The sequence below is a fragment of the Triticum urartu genome, chromosome 2A, assembly GCF_056163025.1.
Source record: "Triticum urartu cultivar PI428250 chromosome 2A, HENAU_Tu73, whole genome shotgun sequence".
NCBI lineage: Eukaryota > Viridiplantae > Streptophyta > Magnoliopsida > Poales > Poaceae > Triticum > Triticum urartu.
Genome location: NC_141874.1, coordinates 16,588,402 through 16,615,771, shown reverse-complemented (window position 1 = coordinate 16,615,771; position 27,370 = coordinate 16,588,402). Strand labels below are relative to the sequence as shown.

The following is a 27,370-nucleotide window of genomic DNA, read 5'->3' as shown; positions in this document are numbered from 1 at the left end:
ATAACTCTCGCCCGAAGATCCCCGTCGTCCACCGCTCAATCCGTCGCCTATGGCACTGCAGTCCATGAACGCACCACCGCTCCACCGCCCCGCCATTCTATCCCCCTATAAAATGGCTCCCCGCCTCTCCTCTACAGCTCACGCAGTTTCGCGGCCATGAACTCCTGTACCCGGCGGTGCCCAGCTGTTCACACCCATCCTTTTCGAGCTCCCTGCCGGCCAGAGTCTCGCCGGAAGGCCCGCCTCCGAGCCCCCATCTCCCCACCTCGCCGAGGCTGCAGCTGGTGCTCATCAGCGCTACCGTCGCCATCTCACCGATCAAGGATTCCTCCAGTCTCCGTCTCAAGCGATGGTGGCACCGGTACAGCCGCGGGGCAAGTTCGCGTTGCCGCACCGTCGGGGAAAGACCACGTCGAGAAGCGGGTGTTGCACCATGCACGGGAGTCAGAGGGGCCTCTTAGGAGAGAGCTATGCTGACCTGAGCGTCAATGGCACCATGCACCGGTACAGGCTTTGGATTTTACTAATTTACACGTTACAGGTGATAGTAAATCACCATGAAATTAGAGAATGTGTCTACATAGTACCCATAAATCTCTGAATCTCTTCTCCATGTATTTTACTAGCCATTTCTAGTTCTGAATGGAAGGATCCTTGACAACCGAGCCAAGGATGAAGTTCCGCCTAGCTCAAGTATCCGAGATTACACCGGGAATTGCGACCCAAGATAGTTGACACCTTACGCAGACCACCTACAAAATAAAATGCAAATTCTGCATCTTATGATTATGATTTGGCAGTAAATAGCTTGCAAAGTATGACGTAACCCCTAAATCTCTGAAGGCCTCGAGTTGCTAAAGTATATGAGTTCATATCTCGTGTTTCAACACTAATTTGATATTCAGACTCGTCGGGCAATGCAGAGTCTTGGATAGCTTGTTACCATAACAAAGATCAGGACAAGTAAAAATGCAAATTCTGCATCATATGAGTTGGCAGTAGATAGATAGATAGCTTGCACGATAACCATTTCAACTAAAAGCTAAAAAAATTTGAAGAAAAAAGAAAGCAGATCGGTTCATTTCTCGTGTTTCAACGCTCATTTGATATTCAGACTCTTAGGACCGGACCTTCAATTATACAATAACTTATTCTTAAGTGTGCATCTTACAGAAAAAATGCCAGACCATCCAATATACATACCCTGATATCCATATTAACACACTGATACTATATGAAGATGCAACAATACATTTTGGAGAAACTGAGCAGGCAATAAGAAAGAGTACCTGTTATGAATTGTAGTAACACATCAGCTGCGACTGAAGAAAATAGGAATCCTTATATTTTCTGCCACTCCCAACGTGAATGCCATTTTTAATCCAATCTTCTCTATGGATCCAAGCATCACGGGTAGTATCAAGGACGCCCAAAATCTGTCCGAGCGTAAAGTAGGATTTAGGGACCCAAAATATTGGAGCACAAGAAAGGACAGATATAAAGGAATGAGCAAGACACACCACCTTCAACAAATGATAGCCAAATTCAAAATAGATACTACTTACCACTCCACCTTTCCATGGGATAAACAATGGATTCCTCCTTGACTGTAATACCTATGAATTTAAAGTGAGAGGTTAAGCCAAGACAAATAAATCACGAATCTAAATTACGGTATAATGTAAAACTGACATATATACTTCACACAATCAATCAAGGTATGTTAATTTCAAGAAATGGAGTGTGCATTCTAATTTATAAAAAGATACAGATGCATATCCTTGCAAGAAGACATACCTCAACCTTCTCAACGGGTTGATTTGATGGAATAGTATTAAGAACCCTGATAAAAAAGAAAACAAAATTGATCAATAAATTTATTGTTGATTTCCAAGATATTATGTTAAAAAAAAGTCAAGTGTCATTAGTATTTTCTCCCCAAAACACAGGGGCCACATCAGCAATTTTTATTGTAGCAGCTCTGTGCTATTCATTTTTACAAACAATCTTTCAACAAACACTTATTAATAATAACTAGTAAACATAAAAAGGTTCAGAATAGTTGCTTGGTACACTTGTAGCTACATAGGGTGGAATATTTCTATTCGTTAGCGCAATTATTCCAGTAGTCTTCCTTAAATAACGCCAGAAGAAGGTAACAATTAACCTTTGTTCGAGAACTGGTGCAAGACCTGTTGTTGAAGCTGCACCACCAACCTGCAAAGAGCATTCCTCTCAACTATTGCTTCTTGCATCAGAGCAATACTGATATGAAAAAACAACACTGATACTTTACCAGCTGAATACTACAGAATAGCTTCCTTTGGAGGTCAACACGTCCTGTTGTAGGAAGTTGTTAGAAAAGATTCTCTCAGGGAAGCGAGATACAGTACTAAGAAAGAGACTACCTGTTGAAAGAACACTGCTGACAATGGCTTCTACGAGGCCGATATTATCGAACTTCTTTACTCTAGTGGGAAGCATTTGATAACTGTCCCATGCACCAAGCCCACCATTTCCAGAAAGACCGTCGTTTGTTTGCCATGTATCTTCCAGCATGTCATCACAATCTTGGAACCTGCAAACATACACATATCTTGTCTGAAGAAATCATCGTATCAAAGGGCACAATCACCAAAGTAGAGAACAAAGTCTCACCAAGGTCGGGGAGGTGGAGGGAACTCTTCTGGAATGAGAAGCCGAGGATAAAGAAGCCCCATAGGAGGAACCTATTTTATCACAACAAATTTGAATTTGTAGATATATGATCTAGTAGGAAACATTTTAAGTATAAATATAATTACTCTCCAACTACAACTCAACCATCACCACAGATTTTACAAATAGAGAGTGAAGGAGCGAAGGAGGGAGCAAGAGTGCCTGCATGGCTTTCTTTTTGCTAAGAAGAAATAAATACCAAAACATTGTGCACGTTTTCAAAACAAACCCTCAGCAAAAAAAACAGACAAAAGGAGAAGAGAATAAGTGGTTTAAAAAAATTACGCTGAGAGCTGACAGCCTTGTCTTCTGATGCCCAACAGACTTTTCATGCTCATATGAATGAACAACAGAAACAGCATCATAACTTCCGCTCTGTGGAAAAAAAATACTAGAATAAGTTCAAGGGAAGCATTAAGAATAGAATATCATTTCAGTTTAAGAATTAAGAAAATCAAAGTTCAGAGGAGGAGGTTGCATGTTATGGGTTCAAGCATCCACTGAAAGACTGCAGTTCTTTCTGGTTTCTACATATACTAGTTTTGTCCATTTTGATCAACAATTTGCACACAAACCGTGCTAATATATAATATGTCAATATATGAAGTTCAAGTTTACAACGAACTCATGTCTGCGTTGATAGATGATTGTATTTCATGACTAAGAGGAGAACAAGGGAAGGATCTGAAAATGTAAGCGTAGCAACACCAAAAACAAATGCACTACGAGCAGCACATAGGCAAATAGGATAGCTCCAAACCAGATCTCTTTGTCTTCCTAGAGGATTCAGTGACTTACACATACAATCGAAACAGGAGATATGCCCTATGTCATCAGCGCATTAGATTATTCATCTTCCTATGTCCCATGTATGAATGTTTCCACAAGGTCGGTTACTAATTTACTATGCTTTGACGAGATAGGACAGAGCTCACAAACAGAGAGATTTAGAGAAAAGGTTTCAGGTTATGAATGCATTAATTCTAGGACTGCTCTAGTCCCATGCACTGGAGAAATTCTGTATATATGAATTGTGTGAAGGCAGATGCATATGTTATTGTGGTTTATCCTCTTTATATACACTTTCAGATGAAATTAATCAATATACAACAATACTATAATGAACTTTGCGCGTTAGACACAAATCTTACTTTCCAACAGGAAAATATTCAAACTGAAACACAAGCAGACTGTCCAACAATCAAATCCTTTACAGATACGAGCTTTCAAGATTTAGTAAAGCTTAGAAGTTAGAACAAGCCACTTACCCTTATCTGGCTATATCCCTCTTTTATCTTGTTGAGCATTAGCATATCTATAGGCTTCTTCATGGGATCGGTTTTAAAGTTTGGCCATGTGCGATGACGTTGTTGAACCCAAAGTAGGCATCTGGATATGTCCTACAAAAGAAAAGAAAAATGGCAGAGGATGTAACAAAAGGAAACATAATGAAAATAATAATATAGGGCACAAGCAATTGACGTTCAAAAGCCATAAAAACAAGTCATGCAGTTATACAAAGTAAAGTGGGAATATGATCATCAGACTATCTAGCATGTAGCCTTGAGGGAGATCCTCCGTAAAAGAGCACTTGATAACTGACAATAATACCATCCAACAATCATGTTATAACTAAGGTGACATCACAATGACTGATATTTACAGAAATATTCCATTAAAGTTGTCTTTGGCAAATCAGTGTCATCAGAAAGGCCCAAAAATCATCGGAAATACTGTCAATGTAATGATTCAGCCAATTTTCATTTTAAGGCCAGATCTACCCGTGACACGCACCCACACTCATGTACTCTTCGGGCCTTCCCTCCCTTTCATTGCCACTTAAGGATCCAAGCCCCCCCACCCCTAACGACTTGGGCCAAGTGCCACTGCCAGTGAGTTCTGGTTGTCATGATACTTCCCCTGCCTTTGCAATGGCATATTGCTAGATGTTGCTCTTTGCAATGACAGTGGCATAATTTTTCGAAACCAAAGTACAGCCAAATCTCAACTGAGAAACTACTCAGGAGGAATAGATTGTTGCTCGTATTTGTAAGATGATATTATACTAAAAACAGGATGAAAGAGCTAAAATATGCATATTTTCCGATTGGGAAAAAAGGTGGCATGACACAAAGCCGTACGCAACAGTCACATAAGACGAAACCCAACAAAAATTCGTTTCTCTGACAGAAAAAAGGGACTGGGTGCACGATAGTAGATAATAACTTGAAAAATAGAATCACAGATTTCTACCATGTAACAAAATTATACAGATATAATGACCATGAACAACAGATCGCTCGAGTAACGGAAATATCTTGTCTACGTTAAAGAGAACAGTTGAGAACATACATCTCCACCATATGGAAGTGCCAAAGCTGTGTGGGGCAAAGCTACTCCATCCTGCAAACATTCAGGGCAGATTATACATTAATGTGATGATATCTAAATTTCTTAGTGGTTTGAAAGAAATATAGAAGTACTATGGTTATTACCTCAACACAAACTACTTGTGTAACTTGAGCACCAATGTTGACCACACAAGCTGTCGACAAACCATTCCCAAATGCCGCAGCTAGAGCTTCCTAATTAAATATTAACATAAGCAGAGTAAATAAGGAAGCTCAATTTTCTTCACGTTTCAATTTGTGAATCACCAAATACAAGAGCTTGGTTATGTCTCTACAAGTCTATAGTCTGGAAAGGTATTCTAGACAAAAAAAAGTCTATAGTCTGGAAAGTGGATAATATTACCCAAAATGAAGGTATCAAGTTCTAGTTTCTCGTTAGTAATATTACATTAAACTTAACTGTCATAGTACTATAGTACTATATTAGTAGAGATAAGCTAAAATTAGAAACAGGCAACTAGCACGAAAACAACTCCAGAAATGGGCTAACTCCAAGTGTACAGCACACCAGATTTAAAACATGAAAGTTAAAATCCAGCCTTTAGGTGCAAAATATTAATATTGACCCAATAGCATGAAAGGTTTCATGAGTACCTGATTTAAGGTACCAAGCTGTTAACCATTCTGGGATGAACGGTCCAATTACTTTGCTTAGCAATTGCAAATGGAGAAACAAATCTTGCATTCAAAACGTAATAGAAAGTAAATGCGAAATGGACGATTGGGGACGAACCTGATGTACCACTGCCGTGCTAAACCCCAAATCGCAAAGTACAATGGACAGCATTTCTTTCATTTCTGATATATATTAAGAAAATCACAATTTAAAAAAATTAAGAAAATCTTCCTTATGCAGTAGAACATGCACATTGCACTGGAACTGTAGAAGGTGTTGAAAAAACATAAAGCAAACAGTATGTACTCAAGATTTCCTATATGAATCCTCAATTCAAGGCTATTACACTAACGGAGTAATGGATCATGGATGTCATGAAAGAATCTATTGAAGAACTAACGGTGTAGATTTCTCTCATTGCTAAGGAAGTGTGTTCTGCCCAGCATAGAAATACATGTTGAATGAACAGATTTGAGTTGTTAGGAGTTCCGAAAAAATTAATTACACATAAACATCAGTATTGCAAGAAAACATGGCATTGACACCTAGTCCAATGCTGGAAATCGTGATCTTCACATACACAAGATATCTCTGCATTTTTCTTCCTGCAACTGTTGTTTAGTGCCGTGTAATTTAAGGAAAATAATAGTGAAAGGTATTCATTGCTGTTGTACATGTGGGATAACTACAGTGTTGACTATATATATATATATATATATATATATAGGTTTCAGAGATGAGGAAAGCTTGAGCAAATTTCAAGGATAAGGCAAGCGAACAAACTTAACAACTAACTACCTAATTATTACTAAGGTTATCCTGCTCCACCTGAGGATCATGTCACCAGCCCTAAAGGATACTCAGCCTTGCGGTGGCGCATATGAGCAGCACTACATGACAAACATACCTCCACATCACAGGTAGTATTACATGAAAAGAAAAATACCTCGGTTGTCAAATGTTTCCCCAAGAACAAGAATTGCAGAATATAGATGTCTGTCCTTTGGGTTGATATGCAACTTCTCTGTCAGCATCCAGTTCCAAATAGTGCGCAAATCTTCTAAAACCTGCAACGGCCAATATTTGCTTTTCCAAATCATCTACCATTATGATGCTATATATAAGGAAAAATAATATGGTTTGGTAACCAGTTAGAAACACAGGGTTATCATGTGCATCGTCTCTTTCCCAACACTTTCTGCGCCAGATACCATCAATTTCAACCAAGAAAAAATAATCCAGCTGTGTTTTTAATGTAAATTTCCTAATATGTAGGCCAGGGTTTCACCTCATGACCTAATTCTTAGTCTTTCTTTACAGTTCATCACTGGCAGCAAACAAATGCAGTAAAATAAAATAGACTATAAAGGCAAAGAATAACAGGCAATATGGAACAATTTTAGTTCTTAGCTTTGAACCCAAGCTCCACAGTTGTTAGCATAAGGACTTCATGGTTCAATTGCATTAAGCTAATATAGATACTCTAAAATATTAGATCACAAGACTTTATATTTAAAACTTAATAACTGCCTTACCGGCAGAATAAACTGCTCAATTTTATGTTTTACCAGTGAAGTAGCTGCAAAATTAGGTAAACCCTTTCGTGTAAATATGGTGCCTTTAGTCTATGCAGGCTGCACCGGAGCTTTTTCATGAAGATCTGTTTAGGATTGGCTGATGAAACATTTGCGCGCAAAGAAATAGGCAGAATTTCTACATGTTCCTACTAATTGTTTCAGATGGAAGAGATTGGGTTAAAGCCTTGTTCAGTACATTTCAGTAGACCTCTCGCCTACTGTTTTCCATAAATTTCAGTAAATATTTGCAACTGGGTTGACCAAAATCCTGGCATAAATTTGATTCAAAACATTTTTGCCCTTGATAGATAATGCTGCAAGAAATATCATTCCCCATACTGATTAAAGTGGAGCCAAAACAATACACCCCTACTAGATATTTATAAAACTGACAGTGTAACAATGGAAAGTCTCAGCCAATGAACTCAAACTTTACTTCCCATTTGAAGGGCAAAGTTGTTTAATAGTAGTACATACCAAGAGCGGCATTTACTATAACTAACTGCTTCTTTTAAGATAAGGATCATACAGAATCTACAGGCATACCTGATGTAACGAATAATTCTGAGAAATATTAAAATGGCCTCTCCTGATCGGGCGACCCAAACAGTATGGTGCAGAAGGAGGGATTTTCAAAGCATCCTCTCCAAATATCATTTCCTTATACTTGCTTTCTTCGGAGTTGGACTTGTTACCATCATCAGATGTGCTTTGTGAAGGATCTTCATCGGCGTCACTGTTTACTGACCTTTCTGGCCAATTTGAGGGGTCGTCAATACTTTGATATTATAAAATGCTCTGAAATATATGCTGCAGAACTGCTCTTTGAACCTACTGTTAATATTTCACAAACCCAAAGAACTGAGCATAACTAAGTAACTCTGATTATAGTGACAAAAAGTCAGAAAATTGATATAACTCCAACAATTCCACTAAAATTGCGTGACGCCCCACCGAACAATCTGAAGCAGCTAGACAAAACATAGTGATTGATGAGATGTTGTTCTCATGGGTACATGCCGTATGTAAGAAGAGATGGGACAAAAAATAAGTGGATCTAGTACCAAAGCAATAGCTAAGCTGACATAAGAATTTTAGTCCTCTAGGCTTCAGAGCTAGCTAGCTCCAGCACACACACAAAATCATTGTGTCAGAATGTAACATCCAAGGTGTAGAACAAAGTGCCAACACCACATAGGCACAGACAAACATATAAACTCACTTAGGCTTTTCTCCTTGATTCGCAAAAAATAGGTTAATGTGGATTTAGACTCGTTCCTTTTTTGTATACATATACAGTCCAAACGCATGAAAAATCTGATGTGGTACAAAATCAACCACAACCATGCACATGAGTGACATAGGCCAACACTAACTGAGGACAGGTGTTACATGTAAGTCACACCAAAAAGAATTACAGTTTCCTTCTTAAAAAAATCAAAAATGTCTCCAAAACATAAGTACACTGTAACCTTTTATTAACAACAGAAGATTCCAAAAATGAAAAAGGGGGGAAATAAAAAGGTACTTCAGTTAAAGAACCAAAAGATCGGAAAGTACCAATTGACGTGGATGCCTTGATGCTTTTGTCCATCACATCTGTCCATGTGAGTATACTATCATCTTTGTTTTGCTGTGAAGAAAGACCATCAAGACGTCCCATCTGAAGTGGTCAATATAACCAAATCAGCAAAAAAGAGACCATGATTTGACCTTTCTAAACAAAAGGAAATTGATGCCAAATCATATAATTTTGGTGCATCCGTATCTAGACAAATCTAAGACAAGAATTTTGGGACGGAGGGAGTGCATCTATATTGCACACATCAAACAGGCATAGTTGTTGAAATATGGATTTGTAAGATTGCAAGAAATGGCAACAATTTCCGAACTTGGCAATAGGTAATTCAAACGTAATTCTATAAATTTGGAAGAGGGTGGATAAACTAATGAGTTCATATTACTACAAATTTAGAATATTCACATGTAAATGCATGGCGCATACTTTAACATTTCCTTTAAGAATATGTATAAATGTTTGAAAAAAATCTCCCGTATTTTCATGGATGGAGGACCAGTGCAAGAGGTTAGGTTTACCATATAATGTAGTATGTTGAACTAATAAAATTATAAGGACAACCAACTAGGTAATAGTTTAAGCCCTGAACCCTAGGTAAACTCGGCTTATAAGCCTCAATGCCCAAAGCTTATCAAATAAGCTCGAGCTATGTTCTATTATGTTGTCCCTGGCTTCAGCTTACTAGGATTAAAGATAAAGTTTAAGCTATAGAGCAAACAAGTCCGAAAAGTTTCCTTCCTCCCACTCTCTGTATGTCCCGTAGTGAACTGGATCATTATCAGAATATTATCATAATGCAACCTAGTGCAGATCAAATAATTTCGGCAACCTAAAAATAAAACAACTAATTTAGTGAGATGTAGCATATGGCCACTGTTTCATCGGTAAATTGCTCTAAGTATAGCATGCAACCTGATAGACAGACCAAATAACTCCTCGAGAAGCATAAGAATAACCATTGATAAGTAATCAATGTGTAGGAAAAGATAAATGAATTGCCCATACTCAAGACTAGTTGGACATCACTATGGAACTTCAAGGAGACGAGACCTACATCCGAGGTGATACTTTTCCAAATATAATATGAAGAAAAGCTTAAGCTGGGTGGCAAAAGGTTATATAGACTGTATACAGTACCTTAGGAGGTAATGGCTGGTTCTCTGAAGGAGATACTTCACCCAAAAATGGGATTTTGAGCATTGAAGCGATCTGGAAGAGTCAGGCCTGATTAGTTCGAGCCACACACATGATCCAAAGTAACGGCAAGAAGTAGATTTTTACAATATCATACGCCCTCTCCCGCTCTGCATTGTGCGTTGACCCAGCACGACAGTTGAGCCTCTGCAGACCAAAACGACAGTCATACACTGGAGATTACATCGATGATATTCTAATGCAAGTACAGTAAAGGAGAACCACCCCTGCATTTGCATCACCTGGTCTCGCACCGACAGCTTCGGCGCATCGTTCTTGTGCCGGGCAATGCAGTGCGGTATATTGAACGGCACGTCCTGACTAGCGAACCCCATGCGCACATTCATAGAGCCTGCAAAAAGGAAGGGTCCTCAGTCAGGTGGCAACGACCATGTCTCAAGGCAAAAATTACCACCGTATAAGAAGACAAGAATCCTGCTTCACACATATTCATCAGTTCTAGAACCTCAGCGGTAGTAATATCGTACAAAATCAACCTTCTGATTCACATTATGCGTTTCACTAGTAGCTCGCAACTAGCTCGAACTACACTACACACGTTGCTTTTTACACCCAATTTGGATTCCAACAGGCGTGAATCTTCAGAACAAACAGGCGAAGGAAAATGCGCATCTAGAAGACGAGCGAGCGATTAAGCCGGGGGATTGAGGGATTTCCCTCCAGCGGGGCGGGCGCACCTGGGTTGATGACGACGAGGTTGGAGCCGCGCTCGGCCAGGAGCTGCGACGGCACCACCGTCTTGAGGTAATCCTGCGAACAAAAGCGTGAGAGCTCGCTAGGGTTTCTCCGGAGGGGTTTAGCTCGCGGCGCGAATCGGGCTCGCCGGATTCGCGCGACCCGGAGAGGAGGGGGGAGGGGTGGCGGAGCTCACCATCTGGTCTTCGGCGGAGTCTGGAGGCCGAAACGGCGGCCGCGGCGGAAGGTGGCGCCGGAGTTGAAGGCGGCGGCGGCTCTTCGCGGCGGAGCAGGGCGGAGCGGGGCAGGGGGGGTTGGTTGTGCTCCCCGCGGGTTAGGGGGCGGGAGGAGGCAGCGTCGGCCGTCCGATCGACATCGAACGGACCACGTTATCGAGCGTGATTTCCCTTCGCTCTCCTACTTGCTTTGGGGGTGGACACTCGGTTTGAATCCAATTTCGACCCGATTTTCTCGGCTATTTGAATTTGTTTGGAATCATAGGAGGCCTTGTAAAATATGAGTAGTTTGTAAGTATAGCGTCGCCATCTTGGAGTCGCCACGGCAAATGTGTTAGGTGCTTGGTGTGTTGCTCTCTTCGCGTGGGATGCTTTGTTTGCTTATGGGCCGAAAAAATTGCTCTACAATCTACAAGTGGTTTTGTCATGCCACAGGCATAGAAGTATGTTTGTATGAAGAATAACGGCATGCGTAGGCCTTGCCTGAGTTGCGTTTGGTATTGTGGTAGGTTATGATAACCCAGCTTATTTGATCGACTAGTATTTATTTTACCATTTGTTTAACCCTTATCTCTAATTCAACATCTAGTTTCATAAAATAAGTTTGAGCACAAAATGTCCATCCAACTGCAAAACTAGGTTTTAGAATGCAAATCTTGTTTTGTTATTCCATCAACGTTCACATGAAAAATGGGGGTCTAAACATCACCCATAATTATATGGATTGACCAAGCTGAAAAGATGTGTTGCTAATTTCACCTTCGCCAGAACATTGACGGTGGCACGCTCCTGTTGAGTTTGTGTCGAATATTATGTACGAGTTCAAGTCATATTTTCGACTTGGTGTTGTAGTGTGGGTAGGAGTAGTACTAAAGATAATACTACGAGGTATATCCCGTATTCCCATGGAATTCCCTCAACATTCACACGAAAATTTTGGGTCCAAACTCCAAACACAAACCAAAATCCTGTGGAATGGATCAACCACGTACAAAAAACACTAAATTTGACTTGATGAATGCATCTATAGGACTAATAAGAAATTATTAGAACACAAAACATATCTGCATTTTCCAGGCAAAAACAAAAACATGTCTGCATTGCTGGATCGAAGAGGACACGCTCGAAAAATCAACGGCAGTCAAGAATGTATCCTTTGATCCTGAATGGAGACAAGCAGTTTTCTGTAGCAAAACACAGGACTACCGTGCCAAGGCATAAAACCGACCACGATAAAAGCGAAAAACAGAACTGGGCAAGACGGCTTAAAACTCCTACATATCGAATTCTGCAGGTCCCCAGCTCACGAATCCTATGGGCAAAAAGCGGGACATGTACTGCTCCAAAAGTATGCGTAAAACACGACGAGTTTCCATATTGATAGCTTCCCCTCCTACCACAATCCCCTTGCTGGCTTCAGGTTGTCTTAGTCTTTGCGGCCCTTCTCTTGGAGTGCCTCCTTGGGATGGAGTTCTTCATTCCCAGGAAGAAGAGCAGCGCGCCAAAGAGGGCCAGGTTCTGAGCAGAGAGAGAGAGAGGAATCTGAGTTAGAACACCTGATGACAGCTACTGATGGAACTGATCAAAGAAGGTGAAGCTTTTCGCTGAGCGAGATTTTGTGTAACAAACCTGTGAAAACATGGTGAAGAGCTTGACAAATTGCTGGGACTCCATCTCGTAGTTGTAGAAGTCGTACACGACAGGGGTTATGAATGCCAAGTAAACAAGCTGCACAAGTGAGCCGCATCAGTGTTTCCATGTTCCAAAAAAGAAGTTAAGAAAAGTATCAGGGGAGAAAGAGCAACTGCAAAACTAACATAATAAATGCACAATCATTTTAACATGGATTAAATATAATTGGTCCCGTATAATAAGACAGAATATATATTTGGTTTCTTTATATATATAAGCATAAACAGATATGCCCAGTTATCATGGACTGATGTTTCAAAGAACTGTTGCATTGTCACATATAGATAACAAATTCAAACAATAAATATAAACATAAACACATAACTTTGGACTACAGCAAATCAGTTGCACAAACTCAACAGACATGAGCCTATCAAGTGGTTAAACAATAAGAATAACCTGACACCATATCTGGAATCTTTCAGGAAGGTTAGTGTTAAAGCATTCCACTGTCAGATGCTACAACAGGATATTGCAGAAGCAACATGTATGAAGATCAGACATCGAAGCAGCAACAATGCCAGATTTGGCATTTTACAGCCAGTGAAATGGACACACTAAAACTTTTAAAACTACCTAAATGGCATGGCAACAGTACTTGCTTTTTATTAGTTTGAGAAGACATGCATTTAATGTCAGCCACAATAGTATGCATCTTGATAATCCCTTAACATAAGATAATTCTTGATACAGTGCACGCAGAAGAAGGGTACACACCAGTACGAGCGCTCCGAACGAGCTGCTGATGATGAAAAGGAGACCACCAAAGGCTTTAAGAAACATGGTGAAGGCAATGACAGACTTGATCTGCAAACAAACAGAACAAAAGCCATAAAAAAACAGGAACTAGGTGAATGGATCCTTAAAAAGGAAACAATGATGTACAATGGGGCAAGCAACCAGAAAATATCCATACGTCAATGTGTGGCACCGCCATCCCAATGCCGGCGGACACCTGCTTGACAAACAGGTTGAACTTGGGCTTCAGAGACTTTGCTGCTGGTCCTCCATCCGTTCCAAACTCACTGAACCTGCATGTACATTGGAAGCACGGAGAAATTCGGCAATTAGAGAGTGACACTTGAGCTGTACAGCCAGCTCGGAAGCATAACAGGACTAGCATAAGAACCAATACAGCACTTTATGTACTACCAGATAAAAACAGAAATTCAAACAATAACATGGCCCTTGACATGGAAATAATTCTGCAGGTATATACCAATAAAATGAGGTTGAAGGAGAACCAACAGCCCCAAAAAAGGCCAGCAGGGTGAAGCTATAGCTTGCTAGCTATGCGCCATTGGTGTCTGTACGGCCAGCTCTGAAGCATAGCACGGGTAACACAAGGAGCGACACAACACTTGATGTACTAGCAGCATGGAAAATCCGGCATCGAACCAAAAACGCCAGCAGAGTGAAGCTAGCAAGCTAGTAATAACGAGCGAGCCGCGGGTGAAGTGCGCATTCTGGAAGAGGTTCACGGCGAGGCGCTGGCCTTGGAATTATCTGGAGCAGACGGGGTCGTCGCTCGCAGGAGCATGGTGCTTCAACCGCTACGCTATCCGCATGGAATGGACCGCCTGCCTGATCCGAAACGCTGGTCAGCAAGCAGGCAACATGCGCGCTCCCCGTGCGCCTCTGCCTCTACGATTTACCACGGCGGGTCGACATCTACCCTGCACCGGCCAGATCTGCCGCGACGGGCGGATCCACCGACGCGGCGCCCGGCCGGATCTCACAGCGGCACCGCGTCCGCGCAAACCAACCCTCGATTCTCCCAAGCACAGGCACCGACGAATCCGTCCCCGGGAGGCGGCAGGACGGGGACACGGGCGAGATCTGGCGGGGCGAGAGGAGGGGGAGGGGAAGGAAGGGGGATGGTGTGCGCGTGCGTACTCTTGGTAGGCGGAGAGGAGGAAGACGGAGGCGAAGAGCACCCTCCCGACGAAGGAGACGAACCCCATCTCTGCTGGCCCTGCCCTTCCTCGCCGCCGCCGCCGCTGCTGCTGTGCCTCCGCCTCGAGCTCCCCGCCCGCCTCTGGTGTCTGGTCCTCGGTCGCGACGACGACTGGGCTGCCCGAGGGGAGAGGAGTGGATCGGTCGACCGATCGGGATGGATTTGTTTTGTCTTTGTCTTGTTTTGCGTCGACGGACGGACGGACGGATGGATGGGTGGGTGGTCGATTCCGTGTGGGGTGCGACGGCGATGCGCGCGTGCCACGTCGCGTTTGCCGACGCCTCGCTGCGGCTGCCCTTCCGGACGGGTTCCGCGAAGATCGCAGTACACTAGTGGAGTACGAGTTCTTTTTTTTTTTTTGAAAGAAATGTACTAGGTGGTCGACGAGCCCGGCATGGATGGAGACGGGGGATTTTTTTTTCTCTCTCTTCGAAATGGTAATGGGCGAACGTTCGTTCACGGGGAAGCGGCTCCCGGCGAACATCAAATGGATGGCATGTAAAAAGAATCACACTGCATTCGCTGGCAATTCTCCCTTTCCTGCGTGGCGAGCTCGTAACAGACGCTAGGCTTTCGCTGGCGGTCCCCTCTCGGCGAGCGTTCGCCGTGTCCCTTTTCTTTTCTCTTGAAAAGGGGCCATCGGGTTCATTACCCGAAATCCAACATTTTTTACCACACCTATATGAGGAAACGGGAAATTACGTGTAGATATGTGGAGGGAGTCAGATGTTCTTCTGCCGCCCATAACGAGGCGATGGTGCGACTCTCTTGTCTCCCTATTACCGTAGCCGGCCTGACTTTTGCTTAATGGTTAGGAAGTCATTGAGGTTACGAACTAGCTGTGTCGGCGGAGAGGAGAGCTTGATGCCGGATCAATGAAGGATCTCGCTGGCGACCATCCCAATGTGCAGCCCCTAAGACGACCATCACCCAATTTTTTTACTCTTCTAAACCCTCTCCATTGAAGCAATTGTCCTTGAACTAGGGTCCAAGCCGGACAAAAAGGAATGTAGATGTTGCCATCTATGCAGCCTTTCTCCGAGCTCGTAGAGTCGGGTTTCTCGATTACCCACAACGAAGTGCGGTTGTAAGCAATAGCTTTATCTCTACTACTTAAAAAAATACGTACAGTTCTCTTTCCTACCAATCACAACACTTTGTCTCTCTTCGTTTTGACTTACCAAATAAAATTATGTTTTCTTTGGTAAAGTAAATAAGTTGATAGAAAACAAATGATTACCAAATAAATCCTAAAAGGATTTAATAAAAAACATTTATAACAATCACATTAATAAAAATAGATAAATCATGGCTAATATAATAAAATATTTATACCCATTGCAAAGCATGAAAAAATATCTACAAGTCGTGCTAATACGTTTTTGTTCGCATGCCATTCTTGTTTAGTGTTACTTAAATACAAATCTGGTGTGTCACATTTCCTAGAGGTGCAAATCTGATCCTGGGATCAGAGATGCGTCCTATATAATCATTACCGAAATATCATATCATATAGTTTAAAGGATTATGAAAAAAGGCGTCCATATATTGGACAAGTATAAACACATATATGTAAAAGAAAATGAACATAGACACTCATTGACTCATACATACACACTTACACCCATCTCTATGAAGGTACACACGTACACCCACCTTTATGAGGATACACACATCCAGACTACTCCTATGAGCATCTTCAAGAGACTGGCCGACACAACATCTTGAGATTGACGAAATCACCACATACGCCTTCGTAGTCGACGGAAACGTCTCCTCCCACTGAACGCACACCACGAGAAGGCCTGAAATAAATTCAGAAAAATGTGGACCATCAATGATTCATGAAAAACGCACACCACCAGTTGACTTTTAAAAAAAACTATACACACTACATTACAAAATGGATGGGGTAGTATTTTTTTTCCACAAAATTCCACATCTATTTGTGGATCTGTCCTTTCCTTTGCATGCCTACTCTCCTTTTTACAATTGATTTGAGTATATATAAATCTTGATTTGTTATTTTGATGTACAAAAACCTTAATTTGTCTGAGCATGATTCGAGTCCTAGTAGAAGACCAAACCGAATGCATACGTGCGCGCTGAGGTTTCCGTCGCAGACACCGTCCAAACACTGGACGCGGGAGCCGCCGGAGGCAACGTACGTGGCATCCATCCGTCGCCGGCTGCGGGCCTTTCTTCTCCTCCCCGTCGCTGTCGCGGCAAAATTTCAGCACTAGCGGCTGAAGCGCGCTCACCGGTCACCGCTAAGCTGGCAGATAAGAACAATCCGACAGCCAAGCCGATCGCACTCGCGCCACCAACCATCTGAGCACCCGCGGCCGTCGCCACCAACCATGTCGGCCGCCTACGACCGCGCGGCCGAGCTCCGCGCGCTGGACGAGACCCTCGCCGGCGTGCGCGGCCTCGTTGCCAACGGCGTCACCCGCGTCCCCCGCATCTTTCGCGTCCCTGACGACGTCGACGTCCATGAAGCGCTGCAGGAGCCCACCGGCGGCCGGCAAGAACCTGCAGCCATCCCGGTGATCGACCTCGGCTGCGGCGACCACGCGGCCGTGGTGGCGGCCGTGGGCCGAGCCGCGGCGGAGTGGGGGTTCTTCCAGGTGACGGGCCACGGCGTGCCTCCTGAGGTCGGCTCCTCGGCGTTGGATGCGGCCCGGGCGTTCCACGAGTCCGCCGGCGGCGAGGGCACCGACAAGGCGCGGCTCTACACCCGCGACCCGGCCAGGGCCGTCAAGTACAACTGCAACTTCGACCTGCACGAGTCCAAGGTGGCCAACTGGCGCGACACCCTGTACCTCCGCGTCGAGCCCCACCCTCCCGGCGCCGGCGACATGCCGGAGTCCTGCCGCCGGTACGTGTTCCACTGAGCCTGCACTCCAATAATTTTAGCTAGCTCGACAATGCCCAGATGTACTCTGGCTATTGTCCACGTAGTAGTCAACTTTGACTTACATGCATGCAGTGACGTGTTGTTTGACTACGCCGAGCACGTGAGGAACCTACGGGACACACTCTTTGCCCTGCTGTCCGAAGCACTTGGCCTCCACCCCAACCACCTAGCCGACATGGGTTGCAACCATGGCCAGATGATACTCTGCCACTACTACCCTCCATGCCCCGAGCCCTCACTAGCCATCGGCACCACCCGCCACTCCGACTCCGGCTTCCTCACGGTTCTGCTCCAGGACGCCGTCGGGGGGCTCCAGGTCCTCCACGAGAACCGGTGGGTCGACGTCACGCCAACACCGGCGGCGTTCATCATCAATGTGGGCGATCTCTTACAGGTACATATACACCCTCACAATTGAATCATGCTAAAAATCGCAACCGAAAAATGCTAAAGGCATACCCGTGTCTCTCCTCTTGGCTAGATGGTCTCGAATGACAGGTTTAGGAGCGTGGAGCACAGAGTCATTGCGAAGAACGATGCACCGAGGGTCTCGATCGCATGTTTCCCAAGCAATCCAAGTTCGGAGAAGGTATATGGCCCCATCAAGGAGCTGCTGTCGGAGAAGAACCCGTCGTTGTACAGGGAGACACTCGCTAGGGATTACGTCGCGCACTATTACTCTATCGGATTGGGTCCCAAGATGGCCATCAATGATTTTCGTCTATGAAATGTCAGAAAAATCCTTTATGATTTCGGCAATAATTGGACAACAAATTCCAAGTGCGCATGGCTTTTGTTTGACATATTCCAAGGAAACTCTGTGTATTCAGATATGTTCGTTACCACGTGCCAAATGATTTGACAAAACGAAGTTGACCGTAGCCTGAATGTACACCTTGAAACAGCACGAGTACGCTCTCTCAAAACAAAAACATGAGGGAACTTCTTTTTTTGAGGGGAAAACATGAGGGCCGGGAACTAGCTAGTGTTCAGTAGATTTGCCCAAAGAGTACTCACACGAACACAAGTACACACACACATCACACTTGCGCCTACAACACAAATATAAATGATTAAGTAGCAATGGTAATTCCAACAAAATTCGATACAAAGAAAACAAATTGGAAATGGACAAAGGCGCAGTGCACTGCAGTTCATTTCATTTTATGATGAGCCCCGACATCAGTGAACACTCATTCATTGGCACACTAACTAACATATCATCGATGGCTATCAGATCTATTGGTTTTACCTGGATTGAGAGCTCGGACTAGCCGGTTTTCATGGCGCGGCAAGTATGCTATCCAGCAGCTGGCTGAAGGACACGGATTTACCTGGCTTATCAGGAACAGGTTCAGGGTGGAAGACTCCACCTAGGGAATTCGCTGCCATGGTACGGAGACCCTAGCATCTACACATCGTATGACAATATGTTGAACTAATAATTAACTAATTAGTAGCTGATATGATTTGGACTTTAGTAATTCCGATATGATACTTACATGGTTATATACTTAGTAGGTGACAGACCTATTCCAGAAGCAGATGCAGACGTTCTGAACGTTTGGCTAGCTCAATATGATGACTACTTGATAGTTTAGTGCACCATGCTTAACGGTTTAGAATCAGTGTTGAGTTTCGTAGTAATTTCAAAAAAATTCCTACGCACACGCAAGATCATGGTGATGCATAGCAACGAGAGGGGGAGAGTGTGATCTACGTACCCTTGTAGATCGACAACGGAAGCGTTAACTTAGTTGATGTAGTCGTACGTCTTCACGGCCCGACCGATCAAGCACCGAAACTACGGCACCTCCGAGTTCTAGCACATGTTCAGCTCGATGACGATCCCCGGACTCCGATCCAGCAAAGTGTCGGGGAAGAGTTCCGTCAGCACGACGGCGTGGTGACGATCTTGATGTACTACTGTCACAGGGCTTCGCCTAAGTACCGCTACAATATTATCGAGGACTATGGTGGAAGGGGGCACCGCACACGGCTAAGAATATGATCACGTGGATCAACTTGTGTGTCTAGGGGTGCCCCTTGCCTCCGTATATAAAGGATCCAAGGGGGGGGGGGGTGCGGCCGGCCCTAGTAGGAGGCGCGCAGGAGGAGTCCTACTGTCCTACTCCTACCGGGAGTAGGACTCCCCTCCCTTTCCTTGTCCAAGTAGGAGAGGGGGAAGGAGAGAAGGAAAAAGGGGGGGGGGCGCCGCCCCTCCCTCCTTGTCCAATTCGGACTAGGGGTAGAGGGGGCGCGCGGCCTGCCCTGGCAGCCCCTCCTCTTCTCCACTTTAGGCCCATGAGGCCCATTAACCCCCCGGGGGGTTCCGGTAACCCTTCCGGCACTCCGGTTTTCTCCGAAATCATCCGAAACACTTCCGGTGTTCGAATATAGCCGTCCAATATATCAATCTTTATGTCTCGACCATTTCGAGACTCCTCGTCATGTCCGTGATCATATCCGGGACTCCAAACAACCTTCGGTACATCAAAATATATAAACTCATAATGAAACTGTCATCGTAACGTTAAGCGTGCGGACCCTACGGGTTCGAGAACAATGTAGACATGACCGAGACACGTCTCCGGTCAATAACCAATAGCGGAACCTGGATGCTCATATTGGCTCCTACATATTCTACGAAGATCTTTTATCGATCAGACCGCATAACAACATATGTTGTTCCCTTTGTCATCGGTATGTTACTTGCCTGAGATTCGATCGTCGGTATCTCAATACCTAGTTCAATCTTGTTACCGGCAAGTCTCTTTACTCATTCCATAATACATCATCTCGCAACTAACTCATTAGTTGCAATGCTTGCATGGCTTATAGTGATGTGCATTACTGAGTGGGCCCAGAGATACCTCTCCGACAATCGGAGTGACAAATCCTAATATCGAAATACGCCAACCCAACAAGTACCTTCGGAGACGCCTGTAGAGCACCTTTATAATCACCCAGTTACGTTGTGACGTTTGGTAGCACACAAAGTGTTCCTCCGGTAAACGGGAGTTTCATAATCTCATAGTCATAGGAACATGTATAAGTCATGAAGAAAGCAATAGCAACAAACTAAACGATCAAGTGCTAAGCTAACGAAATGGGTCAAGTCAATCACATCATTCTCCTAATGATGTGATCCCCTTAATGAAATGACAACTTATGTCTATGGTTAGGAAACATAACCATCTTTGATCAACGAGCTAGTCAAGTAGAGGCATACTAGTGACACTCTATTTGTCTATGTATTCACACATGTATTATGTTTCCGGTTAATACAATTCTAGCATGAATAATAAACATTTATCATGATATAAGAAAATAAATAATAACTTTATTATTGCCTCTAGGGCATATTTCCTTCAGTCTCCCACTTGCACTAGAGTCAATAATCTAGATTATACAGTAATGATTCTAACACCCATGGAGCGTTGGTGCTGATCATGTTTTGCTCGTGGAAGAGGCTTAGTCAACGGGTCTGCAACATTCAGATCCGTATGTATCTTGCAAATCTCTATGTCTCCCACCTGGACTAGATCCCGGATGGAATTGAAGCGTCTTTTGATGTGCTTGGTTCTCTTGTGAAATCTGGATTCCTTTGCCAAGGCAATTGCACCAGTATTGTCACAAAAAGATTTTCATTGGACCCGATGCACTAGGTATGACACCTAGATCGGATATGAACTCCTTCATCCAGACTCCTTCATTTGCTGCTTCTGAAGCAGCTATGTACTCCGCTTCACATGTAGATCCCGCTACAACGCTTTGTTTAGAACTGCATCAACTGACAGCTCCACCGTTTAATGTAAACACGTATCCGGTTTGCGATTTAGAATCGTCCGGATCAGTGTCAAAGCTTGCATCAACGTAACCTTTTACGATGAGCTCTTTGTCACCTCCATATATGAGAAACATATCCTTAGTCCTTTTTAGGTATTTCAGGATGTTCTTGACCGCTGTCCAGTGATCCACTCCTGGATCACTTTGGTACCTCCCTGCTAGACTTATAGCAAGGCACACATCAGGTCTGGTACACAACATTGCATACATGATAGAGCCTATGGCTGAAGCATAGGGAACATCTTTCATTTTCTCTCTATCTTCTGCAGTGGTCGGGCATTGAGTCTTACTCAAATTCACACCTTGTAACACAGGCAAGAACCCTTTCTTTGCTTGATCCATTTGAACTTCTTCAAAACTTTGTCAAGGTATGTGCTTTGTGAAAGTCCAATTAAGCGTCTTGATCTATCTCTATAGATCTTAATGCCTAATATGTAAGCAGCTTCACCGAGGTCTTTCATTAAAAAACTCTTATTCAAGTATCCCTTTATGCTATCCAGAAATTCTATATCATTTCCAATTAGTAATATGTCATCCACATATAATATCAGAAATGCTACAGAGCTCCCACTCACTTTCTTGTAAATACAGGCTTCTCCAAAAGTCTGTATAAAACCAAATGCTTTGATCACACTATCAAAGCGTTTATTCCAACTCCGAGAGGCTTGCACCAGTCCATAAATGGATCGCTGGAGCTTGCACACTTTGTTAGCTCCCTTTGGATCGACAAAACCTTCTGGTTGCATCATATACAACTCTTCTTCCAGAAATCCATTCAGGAATGCAGTTTTGACATCCATCTGCCAAATTTCATAATCATAAAATGCGGCAATTGCTAACATGATTCGGACAGACTTAAGCATCGCTACGGGTGAGAAGGTCTCATCGTAGTCAATCCCTTGAACTTGCCGAAAACCTTTTGCGACAAGTCGAGCTTTGTAGACAGTAATATTACCGTCAGCGCCAGTCTTCTTCTTGAAGATCCATTTATTCTCAATTGCTTGCCGATCATCGGGTAAGTCAACCAAAGTCCATACTTTGTTCTTATACATGGATCCCATCTCAGATTTCATGGCTTCAAGCCATTTTGCGGAATCTGGGCTCACCATCGCTTCTTCATAGTTCGTAGGTTCATCATGATCTAGTAGCATGACTTCCAGAACAGCATTACCGTACCACTCTGGTGCGGATCTCACTCTGGTTGATCTACGAGGTTCAGTAGTATCTTGTTCTGAAGTTTCATGATCATCATCATTAGCTTCCTCACTAACTGGTGTAGGTGTCACTGAAACAGTTTTCTGTGATGCACTACTTTCCAATAAGGGAGCAGGTACAGTTACCTCGTCAAGTTCTACTTTCCTCCCACTCACTTCTTTCGAGAGAAACTCCTTCTCCAGAAAGTTTCCGAATTTAGCAACAAAAGTCTTGCCTTCGGATCTGTGATAGAAGGTGTATCCAATAGTTTCCTTTGGATATCTTATGAAGACACATTTCTCCGATTTGGGTTCGAGCTTATCAGGTTGAAGCTTTTTCACATAAGCATCGCAGCCCCAAACTTTCAGAAACGACAACTTTGGTTTCTTGCCAAACCACAGTTCATAAGGCGTCGTCTCAACGGATTTTGATGGTGCCCTATTTAACGTGAATGCGGCCGTCTCTAGAGCGTATCCCCAAAACGATAGCGGTAAATCAGTAAGAGACATCATAGATCGCACCATATCTAGTAAAGTACGATTACGACGTTCGGACACACCATTACGCTGTGGTGTTCCGTGTGGCGTGAGTTGCGAAACTATTCCACAATTTTTCAAATGTACACCAAACTCGTAACTCAAATATTCTCCTCCACGATCAGATTGTAGGAATTTTATTTTCTTGTTACGATGATTTTCTACTTCACTCTTAAATTCTTTGAACTTTTCAAATGTTTCAGACTTGTGTTTCATTAAGTAGATATACCCATATCTGCTTAAGTCATCTGTGAAGGTGAGAAAATAATGATATCTGCCACGAGCCTCAATATTCATTGGACCACATACATCTGTATGTATGATTTCCAACAAATCTGTTGCTCTCTCCATAGTACCGGAGAACGGTGTTTTGGTCATCTTGCCCATGAGGCACGGTTCGCAAGTACCCAGTGATTCATAATCAAGTGGTTCCAAAAGTCCATCAGTATGGAGTTTCTTCATGCGCTTTACACTGATATGACCTAAACGGCAGTGCCACAAATAAGTTGCACTATCATTATCAACTCTGCATCTTTTGGCTTCAACACTATGAATATGTGTGTCACTACTATCGAGATTCAATAAAAATAGACCACTCTTTAAGGGTGCATGACCATAAAAGATATTACTCATATAAATACAACAACCATTATTCTCAGATTTAAATGAATAACCGTCTCGCATCAAACAAGATTCAGATATAATGTTCATGCTTAACGCTGGCACCAAATAACAATTATTTAGGTCTAATATTAATCCCGAAGGTAGATGTAGAGGTAGCGTGCCGACTGCGATCACATCGACTTTGGAACCGTTTCCCACGCGCATCGTCACCTCGTCCTTAGCCAATCTTCGCTTAATCTGTAGTCCCTGTTTCGAGTTGCAAATATTAGCAACAGAACCAGTATCAAATACCCAGGTGCTACTGCGAGCATTAGTAAGGTACACATCAATAACATGTATATCACATATACCTTTGTTCACCTTGCCATCCTTCTTATCCGCCAAATACTTGGGGTAGTTCCACTTCCAGTGACCAGTCTGCTTGTAGTAGAAGCACTCAGTTTCAGGCTTAGGTCCAAGTTTGGGTTTCTTCCCTTGAGTAGCAACTTGCTTGCTGTTCTTTTTGAAGTTCCTCTTCTTCTTCCCTTTGCCCTTTTTCTTGAAACTAGTGGTCTTGTTGACCATCAACACTTGATGCTCCTTCTTGATTTCTACCTCCGCAGCTTTCAGCATTCCGAAGAGCTCGGGAATAGTCTTATTCATCCCTCGCATATTATAGTTCATCACGAAGCTCTTGTAGCTTGGTGACAGTGATTGGAGAATTCTGTCAATGACGCAATCATCTGGAAGATTAACTCCCAATTGAATCAAGTGATTATTATACTCTGACATTTTGAGTATATGCTCACTGACAGAACTGTTCTCCTCCATCTTGCAGCTATAGAACTTATTGGAGACTTCATATCTCTCAATCCGGGCATTTGCTTGAAATATTAACTTCAACTCCTGGAACATCTCATATGCTCCATGACGTTCAAAACGTCGTTGAAGTCCCGATTCTAAGCCGTAAAGCATGGCACACTGAACTATCGAGTAGTCATCAGCTTTGCTCTGCCAGATGTTCATAACATCTGGTGTTGCTCCAGCAGCAGGCCTGGCACCTAGCGGTGCTTCCAGGACGTAATTCTTCTGTGCAGCAATGAGGATAATCCTTAAGTTACGGACCCAGTCCGTGTAATTGCTACCATCATCTTTCAACTTTGCTTTCTCAAGGAACGCATTAAAATTCAACGGAACAACAACACGAGCCATCTATCTACAATCAAGCAAAAACAAGCAAGATACTATCAAGTACTAAGTTTCATGATAAATTTAGGTTCAATTAATTTACTTAAAGAACTCCCACTTAGATAGACATCCCTCTAATCCTCTAAGTGATTACGTGATCCAAATCAACTAAACCATGTCCGATCATCACGTGAGATGGAGTAGTTTCATTGGTGAACATCACTATGTTGATCATATCTACTATATGATTCACGCTCGACCTTTCGGTCTCCGTGTTTCGAGGCCATATCTGTATATGCTTGGCTCGTCAAGTATAACCTGAGCATTCCGCGTGTGCAACTATTTTGCACCCGTTGTATTTGAACGTAGAGCCTATCACACCCGATCATCACGTGGTGCCTCAGCACGAAGAACTTTCGCAACGGTGCATACTCAGGGAGAACACTTCTTGATAATTATTGAGAGATCATCTTATAATGCTACTGTCAATCAAAGCAAGATAAGATGCATAAAAGATAAACATCACATGCAATCAATATAAGTGATATGATATGGCCATCATCATCTTGTGCTTGTGATCTCCATCTTCGAAGCACCGTCGTGATCACCATCGTCACCGGCGCGACACCTTGATCTCCATCGTAGCATCGTTGTCGTCTCGCCAATCTTATGCTTCCACGACTATCGCTACCGCTTAGTGATAAAGTAAAGCATTACAGCGCGATTGCATTGCATACAATAAAGCGACAACCATATGGCTCCTGCCAGTTGCCGATAACTCGGTTACAAAACATGATCATCTCATACAATAAAATTTAGCATCATGTCTTGACCATATCACATCACAACATGCCCTGCAAAAACAAGTTAGACGTCCTCTACTTTGTTGTTGTAAGTTTTACGTGGCTGCTACGGGCTTAAGCAAGAACCAATCTTACCTACGCATCAAAACCACAACGATAGTTTGTCAAGTTGGTGCTGTTTTAACCTTCGCAAGGACCAGGCGTAGCCACACTCGGTTCAACTAAAGTTGGAGAAACTGTCACCCGCAAGCCACCTATGTGCAAAGCACGTCGGGAGAACCGGTCTCGCGTAAGCGTACGCGTAATGTCGGTCCGGGCCGCTTCGTCCAACAATACCGCCGAACCAAAGTATGACATGCTGGTAAGCAGTATGACTTATATCGCCCACAACTCACTTGTGTTCTACTCGTGCATATAACATCAACATATATAACCTAGGCTCGGATGCCACTGTTGGGTTTCGTAGTAATTTCAAAAAATTTCCTACGCACACGCAAGATCATGGTGATACATTGCAATGAGAGGGGGAGAGTGTGATCTACGTACCCTTGTAGATCGACAATGGAAGCGTTAACTTGGTTGATGTAGTCGTACGTCTTCACGACCCGACCGATCAAGCACCGAAACTACGGCACCTCCGAGTTCTAGCACACGTTCAGCTCGATGACGATCCCCGGACTCCGATCCAGCAAAGTGTCGGGGAAGAGTTCCGTCAGCACGACGGCGTGGTGACGATCTTGATGTAATACTGTCGCAGGGCTTCGCCTAAGCACCGCTACAATATTATCGAGGACTATGGTGGAAGGGGGCACCGCACACGGCTAAGAATATGATCACGTGGATCGACTTATGTGTCTAGGGGTGCCCCTTGCCTCCGTATATAAAGGATCCAAGAGGGGGGGGGGTGCGGCCGGCCCTAGTAGGAGGCGCGCAGGAGGAGTCCTACTGTCCTACTCCTACCGGGAGTAGGACTCCCCTCCCTTTCCTTGTCCAAGTAGGAGAGGGGGAAGGAGAGAAGGAAAAAGGGGGGGCGCCGCCCCTCCCTCCTTGTCCAATTCGGACTAGGGGGAGAGGGGGCGCGCGGCCTGCCCTGGCAGCCCCTCCTCTTCTCCACTTTAGGCCCATGAGGCCCATTAAGCCCCCGGGGGGTTCCGGTAACCCCCCGGTGCTCCGGTTTTATCCGAAACTTCCCTGGAACACTTCCGGTGTCCGAATATAGCCGTCCAATATATCAATCTTTATGTCTCGACCATTTCGAGACTCCTCGTCATGTCCGTGATCACATCCGGGACTCTAAACTAACTTCGGTACATCAAAACTCATAAACTCATAATATAACTGTCGTCGAAACCTTAAGCGTGCGGACCCTACGGGTTCGAGAACAATGTAGACATAACCGAGACACATCTCCAGTCAATAACCAATAGCGGAACCTGGATGCTCATATTGGCTCCTACATATTCTACGAAGATCTTTTATCGGTCAGACCGCATAACAATATACGTTGTTCCCTTTGTCATCGGTATGTTACTTGCCCGAGATTCGGTCGTCGGTATCCCATACCTAGTTCAATCTCGTTACCGGCAAGTCTCTTTACTCGTTCC

The 27,370-nt window shown here is 43.7% G+C and overlaps 3 protein-coding genes across 3 annotated transcripts; 1 reads left to right on the top strand and 2 right to left on the bottom strand.

The window, feature by feature from the left end:
• Window positions 1-479: 479 nt before the first annotated feature.
• Window positions 480-11,178, bottom strand: ARP9 (actin-related protein 9). The gene is made up of 21 exons (XM_048698167.2): window positions 10,988-11,178; window positions 10,794-10,866; window positions 10,338-10,447; window positions 10,183-10,242; window positions 10,039-10,110; window positions 8,883-8,985; window positions 7,869-8,074; window positions 6,692-6,812; window positions 5,863-5,927; window positions 5,214-5,303; window positions 5,071-5,121; window positions 3,987-4,118; window positions 3,004-3,093; window positions 2,659-2,729; window positions 2,409-2,578; window positions 2,297-2,340; window positions 2,168-2,217; window positions 1,798-1,843; window positions 1,566-1,616; window positions 1,290-1,436; window positions 480-752 (listed from the first exon to the last, which is right to left on the bottom strand). Exons 1-20 carry the CDS (start codon window positions 10,988-10,990, stop codon window positions 1,293-1,295), a joined length of 1,752 nt encoding a protein of 583 aa, XP_048554124.1. The 5' UTR covers window positions 10,991-11,178; the 3' UTR covers window positions 480-752; window positions 1,290-1,292.
• Window positions 11,179-12,153: 975 nt separating this feature from the next.
• Window positions 12,154-14,890, bottom strand: LOC147982948 (uncharacterized). Its single transcript, XM_087542756.1, has 5 exons — window positions 14,616-14,890; window positions 13,636-13,750; window positions 13,437-13,526; window positions 12,657-12,755; window positions 12,154-12,545 (listed from the first exon to the last, which is right to left on the bottom strand). The coding sequence occupies exons 1-5, from the start codon at window positions 14,681-14,683 to the stop codon at window positions 12,444-12,446; spliced, it is 474 nt and encodes a 157-aa protein (XP_087398882.1). The 5' UTR covers window positions 14,684-14,890; the 3' UTR covers window positions 12,154-12,443.
• A 1,999-nt stretch (window positions 14,891-16,889) lies between these two features.
• Window positions 16,890-18,464, top strand: LOC125535118 (1-aminocyclopropane-1-carboxylate oxidase homolog 1). The gene is made up of 3 exons (XM_048698171.2): window positions 16,890-17,554; window positions 17,666-17,987; window positions 18,075-18,464. The coding sequence occupies exons 1-3, from the start codon at window positions 17,037-17,039 to the stop codon at window positions 18,318-18,320; spliced, it is 1,086 nt and encodes a 361-aa protein (XP_048554128.1). The 5' UTR covers window positions 16,890-17,036; the 3' UTR covers window positions 18,321-18,464.
• Window positions 18,465-27,370: the final 8,906 nt, after the last annotated feature.